Source organism: Hibiscus syriacus, unplaced genomic scaffold (genome assembly GCF_006381635.1).
Source record: "Hibiscus syriacus cultivar Baekdansim isolate YM2019G1 unplaced genomic scaffold, ASM638163v2 tig00110319_pilon, whole genome shotgun sequence".
NCBI classification, from domain to species: Eukaryota; Viridiplantae; Streptophyta; class Magnoliopsida; order Malvales; family Malvaceae; genus Hibiscus; species Hibiscus syriacus.
Genome location: NW_024062678.1, coordinates 3,610,336 through 3,623,227, shown reverse-complemented (window position 1 = coordinate 3,623,227; position 12,892 = coordinate 3,610,336). Strand labels below are relative to the sequence as shown.

The 12,892-nt window shown below is 34.9% G+C and overlaps 2 protein-coding genes across 2 annotated transcripts; both read left to right on the top strand.

Moving 5' to 3' along the window:
• Nucleotides 1–2,102: 2,102 nt before the first annotated feature.
• LOC120117472 (P-loop NTPase domain-containing protein LPA1 homolog 2-like) lies at nucleotides 2,103–6,842 on the top strand. Its single transcript, XM_039137750.1, has 7 exons — nucleotides 2,103–2,405; nucleotides 3,474–3,808; nucleotides 4,396–4,477; nucleotides 4,563–4,988; nucleotides 5,112–5,846; nucleotides 5,990–6,100; nucleotides 6,369–6,842. Exons 1-7 carry the CDS (start codon nucleotides 2,265–2,267, stop codon nucleotides 6,582–6,584), a joined length of 2,046 nt encoding a protein of 681 aa, XP_038993681.1. The 5' UTR covers nucleotides 2,103–2,264; the 3' UTR covers nucleotides 6,585–6,842.
• An 898-nt stretch (nucleotides 6,843–7,740) lies between these two features.
• Nucleotides 7,741–12,526, top strand: LOC120117237 (dolichol kinase EVAN-like). Its single transcript, XM_039137523.1, has 14 exons — nucleotides 7,741–7,957; nucleotides 8,086–8,198; nucleotides 8,350–8,556; nucleotides 8,718–8,822; nucleotides 8,923–8,993; nucleotides 9,086–9,166; nucleotides 9,241–9,455; nucleotides 9,945–10,134; nucleotides 10,253–10,318; nucleotides 10,554–10,642; nucleotides 10,727–10,841; nucleotides 11,764–11,815; nucleotides 11,938–12,038; nucleotides 12,289–12,526. The coding sequence occupies exons 1-14, from the start codon at nucleotides 7,773–7,775 to the stop codon at nucleotides 12,400–12,402; spliced, it is 1,704 nt and encodes a 567-aa protein (XP_038993454.1). The 5' UTR covers nucleotides 7,741–7,772; the 3' UTR covers nucleotides 12,403–12,526.
• Nucleotides 12,527–12,892: the final 366 nt, after the last annotated feature.

Below are 12,892 nucleotides of genomic sequence, written 5' to 3'. Positions count from 1 at the left end.
TTTCGTACTTGGATCACTGGTGAGACCGTCGAGTTTTGTTTCCGCTGCGCCGACGGTCCCAACAGTAGGGTTGCATACCTTGCTCCACTTGAGAATCTCAATTATATGTCGATATCAAATTGCCACAAAAAAGTAATGAGCGACACATATAGATTACACTTCGTCTCGGATTATAATTGTAAAATTAAATATAAAATATGTCTTAAGATTGTTAGAAAAAATGTTAATCCGAGATAAAATAATAATAATAAATATTATTATATAATCAAATTAAGCAAAATAAATAAAGAATTAAAAAAGAGGAGTGTGATTTGTTTATTCGTGTATAAACACTAAATATGATGGGTAGAATAATATAAATTGAAGAAGGATTTTTGTTGAGACATATATGAACAGTTTCCTTAAAACAGGTTTGTCCTCTCCTAGGTGCTTTGCGTAACGTTGGACTTCGGTCTCCTATAATACAACAACAAACGATCACAATAGTAAGCACAATCGTAGTGATTAATCGAACACAATCTTGTCTTTCTCTATTACCGGAAAGAACGAATTTAAAAGGAATTTCCTAAGTATTTTCTAATTCATCACTGTGAATTATGTCTTAGAATTGTGCCTCAAGTAACCTATATAAGGAAAGGAAATGGATTGAAGGGTTAAGTCCTTTCTATGAAAGGACTTATCATTTTGATGAAAGTGCTTAACCTTTTCGTGAAATGGTTTAATCTTTTCGTGAAGAAAATTATTGAATAAAAATGATTGAATGTATGCAACTTTATACTAAAAAATAAGTTCATTCAAAAGGGACATGACTTATTATAATAAGTCTATTCATCAAGTGACATGACTTATTATAAATAACATCAATTTTATTCAATTAAACTATTATTTTCCAACATTTAAATCTTGATTGAATATATATATAATATAAAAAACATTATTTTTTTGAGAAAATCATTCAAAAAAAATGAAATAGTAAAGAATTAGTATATAAATTATATTTGATATGAGAGTACAAGTTCTTTTAAATTATGAACAAATAAAAGTGTAATAATATCCCTATCAATATTTAAATAATGAATTTTCAACGTTTTACTAATTCAACTGGTAACTAACTCGGTCAATTTTTTGATAATATAGAGAAGGATAATAAAAATTTAAGTATAACAATATTTGCAATGATAAAAATAAATTTCAAACTTGATCCGATAACAAGATAAATAGGACTTGGATGAATGATTTTTTTTGGGATAAAAATCTTGATATAAATACTAAATTAACATATTCAAAATAATTTGACTAGTTAAAGGATTCTTCAACCATTTGGACCGCACCAATGAAAGGCAAAAGATCCATTCCTTTGAGATTTATTTATTTATTAGGGAGAGAGTGTTTCTTTATTTTTCTCACTTTGAATCACATTCACATTCGATTGGTATATATTCTAGTAACTGTAAACACAACTTATTTTTTATTTTTTTAAGAAATTCATTCATTAAGATTAAAAACATAACATTTATTATTATTATCACAATATATTATTACATAATATACATTAATATTTATATGACATTTAATAATTTTTTAACATTTTGTTTTGGATAAAGAGAAGCCTAAGCCATAGGATCTATTTAATAAAAAATATAATTATTATGTATTGGTAATTTGAGATGAAATTGAAATGTTCAAAATATTAAGACTGATTCAAAATAAAAGTTATAGTTTAAGGATGAAGTTAGAATGTTCAAAAGTTTAAATTCACTTAAAATGAGAGTTATAGTACGAGGATGACACTGAAATGATAAAAGTTTAAAGACTGATTTAGAAGGAATGTCATAGTTTAGGGATTAGTGGAGCAATTTTATTGTTAATGGAAAACAAAATTGTAATGAGGAAAATGGATTTATGTAGGAGGCTGTATGTGTATTTTTGATGAAATTCTCCCGCGAGAGCGGTATTTGCGTAAAGTTGAAAGTGAATGAAAGGACCGGTGGAAGCCGTGCCCGCGTGATGCGTGGTATGGTGCTGATATGGCCTACCAAAATAGCCAGTAATTCATTCTTTCTTCTTCTTCGGAATGGCGTTTCCCGCGTCATGTTTTTTTATAGGAAAGCCAAACCCTAATCATCTCTCTTCTTTTCTTTTTTGGCTGATTTCGCTGTGAGCATATTAAGGTAGAATATCTTACTTGTTCTTCATTCATTCTCCTACATTGCCTTATTCCTTAACCTTTTGACGTTTGATTCTGGTTTTGTTGGCGCCAAGAGATGGGGGAGTCGGCGAAGGTGTTGTATATAGTTGTGGTGGACGAAGATGAGGAGGGAGAGGAGACGTCGTTTCGCTACACGCGTCCCGTTCTTCAGAACACTCTTCAACTCATGGGCTGCAAAGCTCGTCATGCCTTTAAGGTTTTCCTTTTTATTATCGTTCAAAATAATAATCCTAGTGTGATGTCAGAAATATTTTTGACGTTGATTACTTATATATTAACCATACAAAGGAGTGGATACAAATAAATTTTTACAGATAAAATAGGTCATTAATTGAAGTAAATTCGGATTTTAGAACGTCATTGTCTGGTGTTTTATTTTATTTAGATATTAACTTCCTGTCGTGCTTCTAGCAATTTGGTTGATTTAGCTTAATTTTGAATCTGTGATTTAATCTCGATTTCTGTTTGGTAAATGTTTCTTTTTTTTCTTTACTTTTTTATTTATTTTCTGTTTGATCGACACATTGCAGTTCTGAAATTAGTAAACTAAGAATGTGGATGATGAGATGATATATCTGGATTGCTTCTAACGTGCTTTCTAAAATTCTCTCTCAATTCAACATCATTTTAGTCTTTACCTCTGAGTGAAAAAGAATACTAGTTTTATCAATTTGATGGTAACATTTTCTTTCTTTTTTAAAACTTTATTCTGTCGTCATAGAACTTTCATTCTCTCTCAGTATACCCTGTAGAACAAGATGTTTGATGCTTAGTTTTTTAGGTTCATTTTCTTAATACCGAAGCTTTCTGAGCATTGGAAATCATAGAAATCAATCAAGATAAAATCAGTTTCGTTCTATTTCCATTTTGTTGGTATATTTGCATTGTCGATTTTGTTCTACCATGTGGTCCCATCCCGTCACCATTTGGTGATTTTGTTGCCTAATAATGCACACTTTATCTGTTCAAGTTTCAATTTGTAAAGCTTTCTCGTCTTATAGGCAGATAGAGGTATTCATTATCGTGTTTAGGGAGAGGTTCATAGTTAAATTAAGTGCTTGGTTTAAACATGCATACTAAATTTGGGACTTCGTTTCTTTCCTCAATCAGATGCCTACTAAGAATTCTTGTGTACCGTCCATAGTCATGGTTATTGTATGCCATTATTTTTTTCATTTCACACCATTGGTTTTCTCTCATGTTTCTTTAATTGTTATGGCAATTGGATCCTTTTTCTCAATATCCTCTTCATATCTCTTACCAGATTAGCCAGAGGGCTTTTGAATTGATTACAAGTGAACCTTCTTATAACTCTCTACATCAAGAGGGAAGTGAGACATTATATCCTGACAGTTTGAAAGGAAACTCTGAGAAGGAAGGCGCCCAACCTGCTAATGGTGACTTTTGTAGAGCTGAGGCAGGCAATTGTTTAGTTTCTGAGAAAGATGATAGAGATAAGAGTATACCGTTTGAGTTGTACAAAAGACGTACATCAGTTGTTGTTAAAAGGAAAATTTTCTTAGATGTTGTTTGTGTTGCTCTGGATGAATATAAGTATGTGGGTCCAAATGAGAGAGATGACTTGATTTTGGCATGCAGGTATTGTGCGACATCTTATACCTGCCATAAAAGGTTGCAATAATACATGGCATATAATTAATTGCTTGCATCGAGAATGTGCACGTTTCATTGTTCTGCTTACTGCTTCTCCCCCTAACACCCCGGTGGCTTTTTGGACTAGAAGATGGTTATTATCAGTTTATCACTACTCACTAGTATACCATAAGTTTTTATGTAACATTTATAGAATTTCATGCAGGGATGGAACTAGGATAGGATGCTAGGGTGGGCCAAATAGCTTAGGGACCTAAAAACAAAAATATTTTGGGGGACAAGGCTTAATTTGAATAACATTTGAACTACAAGCAACCTAAATTCCAATTAAACCATTTGTTTGGGTGGGGGCAAGGCCCTTGCCACCATATATTTGGTTCTGTCCCTGATTTCATGCCTACTGCTACTACTACTAGCAGTAAATGAGCATATATGATTTGTTATGGGATCATGGTAGTGGGTTTTATAGTGGTCTTGCAATCTTGTTCAATATCCTCTACTTGGGAGTCTTCAAATCAGATAAAAGCACCATCTTGTTTCCCCTAGTGAATTGTATTTGGTCTTCACTGCAGAATCCGGGAGAGGAAGGAATCTATGACTGTGCTGTTGTGTGGCACTAGCGGTTGTGGCAAATCTACTTTGTCTTCTTTGCTGGTATCTTTGCTTTGCATAGTAATGTTGTGAGCACTAGTGGTGGTAACTGCATAATAGCTAATCCTAATGCTTTTTATGATGTCAGGCTAGCAGGTTGGGAGTTACTGCTGTGATTTCAACTGACTCTATTCGTCACATGATGAGGAGTTTTGTAAATGAGAAGGAAAATCCTTTACTCTGGGCTTCAACCTACCATGCTGGGGAGTGTTTGGATCCTGTGGCAGTTGCCAAAGCGAGGGCGAAAAAGAGGGCGAAAAAATTGGCAGGTTCTACTCAATCACTTTCCAAAGGTGAGCGAGCTGATGGTTCTTCAGCTAGAAAGTCTGATCCGCAACCAATGGAGAGTGGTTCTACTAGTGCTGAATTGATTAGTCCCAAACAGATAGCAATTGAAGGATTTAAGGCGCAAAGTGAGATGGTCATTGACAGTCTAGATAGATTGATTACTGCATGGGAAGAGAAGAAAGAGTCTGTAATTATCGAGGGCGTTCACTTAAGCCTTAGTTTTGTTGTAAGTAGACTTTTGATTTCTTCCAGCTATCAGATGTGTTCATTTCCCAAAACTGACATATTTTGTTCTTACCCTGATCTCTCTCTCTCTCTCTCTCTCTCTCTCTCTCTCTCACATGTGCAGATGGGGCTTATGAAGAAACACCCCTCAATTATACCATTCATGATATACATTTCAAATGAAGACAAACACTTGGAAAGATTTGCAGTTCGTGCAAAGTACATGACTTTAGACCCTGCAAAAAATAAGTATGTGAAGTATATAAAGAATATCAGGGCGATACAAGATTATCTATGCAAACGAGCTGACAAGCATCTGGTTCCCAAAATAAACAACACAAATGTTGACAGAAGTGTGGCAGCCATACATGCAATAGTTTTCGGTTGCTTCCGCAGGCGTGAAGCTGGGGAACCACTTTATGATCCTTTAACACATACAGTTTCTGTTGTTTATGATGAATACCGGAAGTGTGCTGCAAATTCAATGAGCTCCAAGGGAATGTTTCAGTTGATCCAGAGGAATGGTTCTTCTAGGCAATTGATGGCTCTTCTTAACACTGATGGATCTGTGGCAAAAGCTTGGCCAGTTCGATCAGTTGATAGTAAAGGAAGGCCCACATCTGGCCGTAGGTGTGAGGGTGGATTAGGCGTTCCGTTGTATGGACCTTTAAAATTTGGCAAGGCTGAACCCGTTAATCTTCAATTTGGCAACTTTGGAATCAGTGCTTGGCCCAGTGAAGGAGGCACTAGTCATGCTGGAAATGTAGAGGAGCCGAGATGTGATGCGACTGTTACTGGCAGTAGACACCATTCTTCTTGCGGAAGTTCGCCAACGACGTCTGATGGTCCTTCAAAGGAGGTAGCATCTTATGATATTTTCTTTCTTTTTTTAAATTTTTAAGCACTTGGTGTCACTGCTTTTGATTAATTTTTGGTTGTATATAAGAAACTAGATTAAAAAAAAAAAGCAATGGGATTAGTGGTTCTCTTTCTATCTCACAGTTAAAGGAGGAACATTCAGTGCATGGGAGTGATGAAGAAGTTGACGATCCACATGATGTAGACAGTGATGAAGATTTTACAGATGATGGTGACAAACAGTATCATGAAGAGGTATGGACGTGTTTGATCCAATAAGAGGTAGGTAGTGATAAATTTGCAATTGGCATCTCGACATTAGGCCCAAATGAGAAGAGTTATCAGTTTCTTAGTATGGGTGTAATGTGGATGATGTTTGTGACATGGGTTGTGTTAGCTTGGTTAAGTGATACTTGTTGGATGATTGAATTGGGATTCACATATTTTTTTCACGCTAATTGGAGTTTAGAAGTCCAGATGAAAAAAAGTTAATAAAATAATTTTCTTGTTTTGTGATTTATAGGTAGGGTCTGTGGATGAGGGATCAACAAAGTCAGATGAAGAGTATGATGATTTGGCAATGCAGGATGTGGTGGAGAATGGAGGGCGGTCGGAGGATAGGGAGAAAAATGAGAAGGGATGTGTTAAAATGAGGAAACGCTCCCTCAGCACTCCAGACTTGAAGAAGCATGGATCACTAAATAGTGATCCCATACTTTCCGGTGCACACGAGCGGTAGCACTATCATTCATTACAGATGATGCTTGGTTGGCAATGCTGCCTGCTTTTTCTAATCTTGTGTGTTTTATATACATATTTAAAAAAAAATGCAACGAGCAAAGGTCTGGGCTCGTCTTTACTTGGTGGTGTCTGAGTGAGCGGATTAGGATGGATTCAATTCGACAATGAGCTGTGTAAGTTTCAACCTCATAATGGGTTGGTCCAAGGCGTTTGCCGCCGAACTAGTCTTGGCTCTGGGTGTCCAAAAGTTTTCAATATTTAGAAAATAGAGATAAGAATAATAATATACGGGTGATTATAAAAATAATGTGATTTTAATGGAAGATTTTTCTTGTTTTATTGGTATTCTTATTCTTCAACCATTATTGTAATCATACATTTGGTCATAAATTTGATTAAAAAACGATTCTGACATCATATTTATTTTTATTAGTATTACATACATTTTATAAAAGAAAATGAATGTATGAATGTAGTAATTGAGGATTCGAAATTTAAAATCAAAATCAACTTTAGCTGGGGATGAGTGGCCACATCATACAAGTATATATAATGTACGAATTGAATATTACAGTTTAAAGAAAAGAAGATGGGGAAAAGGGAAAGTCTAGAGATATATATGGTTGAGTTTTATACAATTGTTAAATAAATGAAAATATGATTTAGATTAACAATATGATATGAGAAAATATTCATTGAAATAAAAAATAAGGAGCTAATTTCATCCATATATTTTCTCATCCAATACTCTTAAATTCATAATTAAAATGATAAGTATAAATCAATCATAATTAAACGTGTGTACTTAAAAAATCTTAAGTACCTAACTGCACCAAAAGAAATTTTTAGATATCTAATTACACCGATAAAAAAGTTAGATACTAATTGCTCCAAATCCAATAAGATCTAGGTACCACTGCACCATTAAAAGAAAATTTAGGTACCCAATTTTATAAAAAAAATATGTACCATATTGCACATAAATACTAAATTTATTACCGAAAGTTATATTTACCTAGTGAATATAAAATAATATTTAAAAAAGACGAGCGGGAGAAACATCCCACCGTGTCTACCAAACCAAAATTGGACATCTTTATATAAGATATGATTAAATGAATAAACGGTTTGAAAACTTTTCCTGTTTAGTCAAATCCATCCCGCGTAATCATTTTACCGGTATCCCATGGTGACCTCGCTGTTGTCGGCGATGAACGGCGAGAGAGCCGTGGTTTTCTTCTTCGTCTTCCGTCTTTTCTATTCCCTCCCCCTTTCCCTCCTCCCCCACGCCTTTTCCCTCTCTCTTCTCTCCGTTTTCTCTCTAATCGTTGAGATCCGCGCCGACTGTTCTATCTCCCTCTTCAAAACCAGGTATGTTATTCTCTCTCTCCCCCCTTTTTTCTTTCAACGGGAGAATTAGGATTTTAGAGAACCTCAATTCGCTAAATTCTTTTAATTTTGATATGAAAGTTTGAATTTTTGTTTGTTTTTCTTTGCAGGCCGGGTGCTTCATCAGGAATTATGTTAGGTGCAATTACGTTGCCTACTGTAATGCTCTCCAAGTTGATTCAGCTCTCAAGAGCTTTCTCTTTGCAACAAATTGAGATTGGAGGTTAATCATTTTCGCCTTGTAAAATGTTATCTTTGTTGGATTTAACAAATCAAATTGTTGATTCACAAATAAATTATACTATGAATTGTAGGGAATGTATTTAAGTTATAGATTTTTTTAATGGTTGTTTCTTTTCAAATTTTGTGTTTAGAGCATGAACATATGGCAATGCAATTTTGGGCTGCTTCGGCTTGTTGCTACGGTGTGCTTGTATTTCTCTCAGTAGTTATGTGGTGCGCTGCCTACAATAAGAATCCTCATTTCTCCTGTAGTGTTTGGGATGCAAAGTTTAGCTTAAGCTGTGTTATTTTATATTCTGTGGTTTGTTGTATATCACTTGCTACAATATCTCAAACCGGTGAGTTACTTGTTTCATTAATATAGCGTTGCTGTTTTTCAGTTTTTTTGTTATAGCATTGCTGTTTTTCAGTTTCATGCTTTGTGTAAGCTGTGAAGATGAAAAAATTGGTAAATTTTACCTGTATCGAGTAATCAATGGTTTTACTTCTCTGCATACAGGTTTTAACACAACATTGAAGTTACTGTGGTTGCTATGTCATGGATTTGCAGCAGTGAAATTAATTCTGCATCTTCTAAATACATTCCCTTATTGTGCTTCAATTGGTTTGTCTCAAGCTACAATTTCTGTCAATGTTTATTACCCAAGCCAAGCGTCTCTTATGGAGAGCACTGAAAGGATTATTTTCATCCCATCTTGTTGCAGGGGAAGCACTTTTGTTGACTTCAGGTCTTGTGCTCTATTTCGGTGACATGTTGGCGTGTACCATTTCAAAGGTTACGGTTGTTTTACCACACTGGACTCAGGCGCTTATTGCCGAAAAGCCCAGCAGATTGACCTTTTGACATGAATTACATTGTTTGAACAGGTTTGTAGATTGTTGATTTCACCAGAGTTGGTATCCATACGATATGGAATTAAAAGAAGTGAGATAGGTATTATTATCCAGGTATGAATCTTTAAGTGATGATATTCTTTGGAAATGCTCTAGCTGGGTTGTGAAAGTTGCTCTATTCTGTGCAGGGTGTGCTTCTTGGGCTTCTTATTTTTTCAGTAGTTTTTAAATTTGTTGTCCACTTATGGGAATACTTCTGGGGTGCTGACAACTCTGAATCGAGAAAAAACAAAGAAATCAGGAGATCTCTTATATTCTTTACATCACTTGGATTTATCATGATTGTGGTTGCCCCATCATGGATGATGACTGTCCTAGATTTTGATGTTCATCCTATACTATGGTATATCTTTGCTGAAAGATCTTTTTTCTCTTCAATTGGACTGTATTATTGTGTTGTTTATTAACATTTTGTTCATTGATTTTATCTATCCTCCTTACATCTAGTTTCTGTAATCTAATCCAATCTAATGTTGAGGTAATTTGGTGTTTACAAAGAGGTTTTTGTGACTTTAAATTGTACAGTTTGATGATGGATATGGATATGGAATTATGGATATTATCGGTTAAACGGGTGGTTTCTTGTCTCTGGTATTTGATTTAGCCAGAGTTGCAAGTTACTTGTGCTACAGTCTATGTTTGCTTCTATGGATTAAGGTTGTGCAGCAGAGAGAAAACTGATTTATGCTGTCACGTGACTTTAAAGGAATTATTGTTAACAGATAATGACAGTTTTCTTTCTAGGTTACCGTTATTTTTGTTTGTCATGTTATCTTCAATTTTCCCTCCAATTTTTGCATGTGTCTTATTGTTAAATCATTCATTTTTACAGGATATTCCAGTTTGTTTTCTCGGAACCATTCAAAAGACTGTCACTATGTATCTACTGGTCGGGTTTGATATACATATCTGTATTGAGGTTCTACAACATTTCTAAGAATAGCAAGATTGAGAGAATTCTTCTTCGGAAATACTACCATCTGCTGGCTGTTTCAATGTTTCTGCCTGCTCTTATTTACCAGGTGATATGAGTATACAGTTGAGTATCATGTTTAAGTTATTTAGCAATATTATTTTGCTCTTTCATTCTAGTAACGGTTTGATTAGATGTTATATTGACTTTGTAATTTCTTTTTCCAGCCAAAATTTCTTGATCTAGCATTTGGTGCAGCTTTGGCAGTCTTTTTGGTATTAGAAATTATTCGAGTAAGTTCTTCTAACTTGGAAATATTATGTAGATGTTGAACATTATATCATGTGAAGTTGCTGTACCTATCTAGATGATCACTAGTTAAAGCTTTCAAAGGATGACATGTTTGCAAGTGTCATCATATCTGTGTGTGATTTTAAGCAAGGTTTATGCTTTCTCACATGCTGGGAAACTGATGATTCATTTTAAAATTTCTTTGTTGATTTTTGCATAACTTTTCTGTTGTAGCAGGTTTGGAGAATTTGGCCTTTAGGGCAACTTGTACATCAATTTATGAGTGCCTTTACAGACCATCGTGACTCTGATCTTCTTATTGTAAGGTATGGATTGTTACCATTACTGGATCTATAATGCCTATACTTGTTGCAAGAAATTTGATTTAAGGTCCCTTTTTTCTTATGTAGCCACTTTTCACTCTTATTGGGATGTGCACTCCCTATATGGATGTCCTCTGGGTTCAATGATAGGCCTCTTACCCCTTTTGCTGGAATTTTAAGCCTTGGCATTGGAGATACAATGGTAATGCGCTTACTGTTTCCATTTAGCCTTCAATTTCTTGCCATGTCAAAATTTTCACTTTAACACTTACCTGGGAATTTCCCGGATGTTTTGAAAATGACAAAATCTGACGTATATCACTAGTATGTATATTCTTCTCAAAAGTTCATGCTGCATTCTTCTTTCTTTAATAATGAAACAAGTTCGATCACATTCACAATTATCATTGCTTGTTGATATCGTGCCTCATGTTACAATGCTTATGATGTTGTCACTTGTTGCACTTTTGGTTTTTCTTTCATGCCAAATTTGCTCTTGAACTAAACTAAAATTAATGCAATTTTCTACTTGAATTTGCTTAATATCAAATGAACAGTTTTAACATCCCCTGTGAATATGGCTAAAGTTCTTGAACCTAAACAAATATTCTATTCCAAGCTTTTCCAGAAAGAGAGAGAAGTGAAAACCTTGGCCATCTTTATGTAGGATTAAAAGAGCCATAATAACTCCACCACCAACATTAGTGCCATACTTAGTAACCCTAGGGAGTCCAACTTATCATGTCTATATTTAGGGATGGAATGAGGGGGGAGTGGGTGGGGGCAGTCACCCCCTTAAAAATTTAAAATTCCTATATTTTTTAGATATTTTCTCCATATTTTCGATTGAAATTTTGTTTTCACCTCCCCCTAAAAGTTTACAAGTTCACCCTCTCTTTGAACTTTATAAATTTGTCCCTCTTAACATAAAATCATGTGTCTATCCCTGACTATATTACAAAGTAATTTACCAAATTTTGAGCAATAATTGAAAACCTTGTGGACAATGGGCTAGTAATAAAGGTTATTTACTAAAAGGTCTACACATTAATAAAATTGGCTGGCTGTCTGTTATTCTGTCCAGGTTGATCATAAAGTTCTAATTATTTTGTTTTTATGTTTAGGCATCAATGGTCGGTCACAAATATGGTGTCCTTAGGTGGAGCAAAACTGGCAGTAAGATTCTTCGTTCTCTCCCGCTCTCTCTCTATCTCCCCCCCCAACACACACACCTTTTATTTATTTTTAATGCTTGGGAGGCTTTACCTGCTAACTCTAGCAACTTTCTTAAAATTCAGAAAAAACTATTGAAGGCACTGCAGCTGGTATAGTATCTGTCCTTGCTGCTTGCTCTGTTCTGCTTCCACTTTTGGCATCCACTGGATACATTCTAACTCAGGTCCTCTCTCTCTCTCTCTCTCACACACACATGAAGATCTTGACTGACACTCATCATAAGAACATTTGTGGCAACTTAGTCAGGAATGAATTTCACTGAAAAATCCAATCTGGCTAAGTCGTTAAATGTTGTATTAAAAGAAAGTCATGGGAAAGTTTTTTGAATTGACATCATAGATGATACCTGATTTACTGTTTGGGTTATGAATATACCACATATATAGTGATGTCTTAAATTCCAATTTCCACAGCACTGGTTTCCTCTTCTCATTGCCGTGACCACAAGTGGTTTGTTGGAGGCTTACACAGCACAGCTTGATAATGCTTTTATACCTCTCATCTTCTACAGCCTTCTCTGTTTGTAAATGCATACTTCAACCTTCCCAAAATGGATATAGTTTCTAAACAAATCCTTCACACATTCTTCCAGAGCTTGTAATGTGCCATAACATTTATTTGGTTGTAGAATGAGCTTAGTTTTACATTTTAGTAGGGTGTTTTTAGCCATCGTAAAGAGGAGAAGCAAGTGGTTAGTTGAGAGTTGGGGGTTGTTTTTCAGTTTAGTTTAACCTAGGGAGCAACTCTGAAGCATGATAGTTCAATCTCAAACCTAATGTATTTCCTATCGCAAAATACGAGTTTTGAACAATGAAAAACTGATCACTACCAATTTGTCGATGTTAATAATGTGTGTTATGTGAAATCAAATGGTGCAGTGAGAAACGACTTGTGTTATAATTAAATTTTATTCGACACATGGTTGCTTTTATTTATAATTTATAAATGTCTGTTATGTCCTATAGGATTTTTGGGTTTGAGAATGTATGGATTTTCAAAATGTGAAGGTGGGGGCCC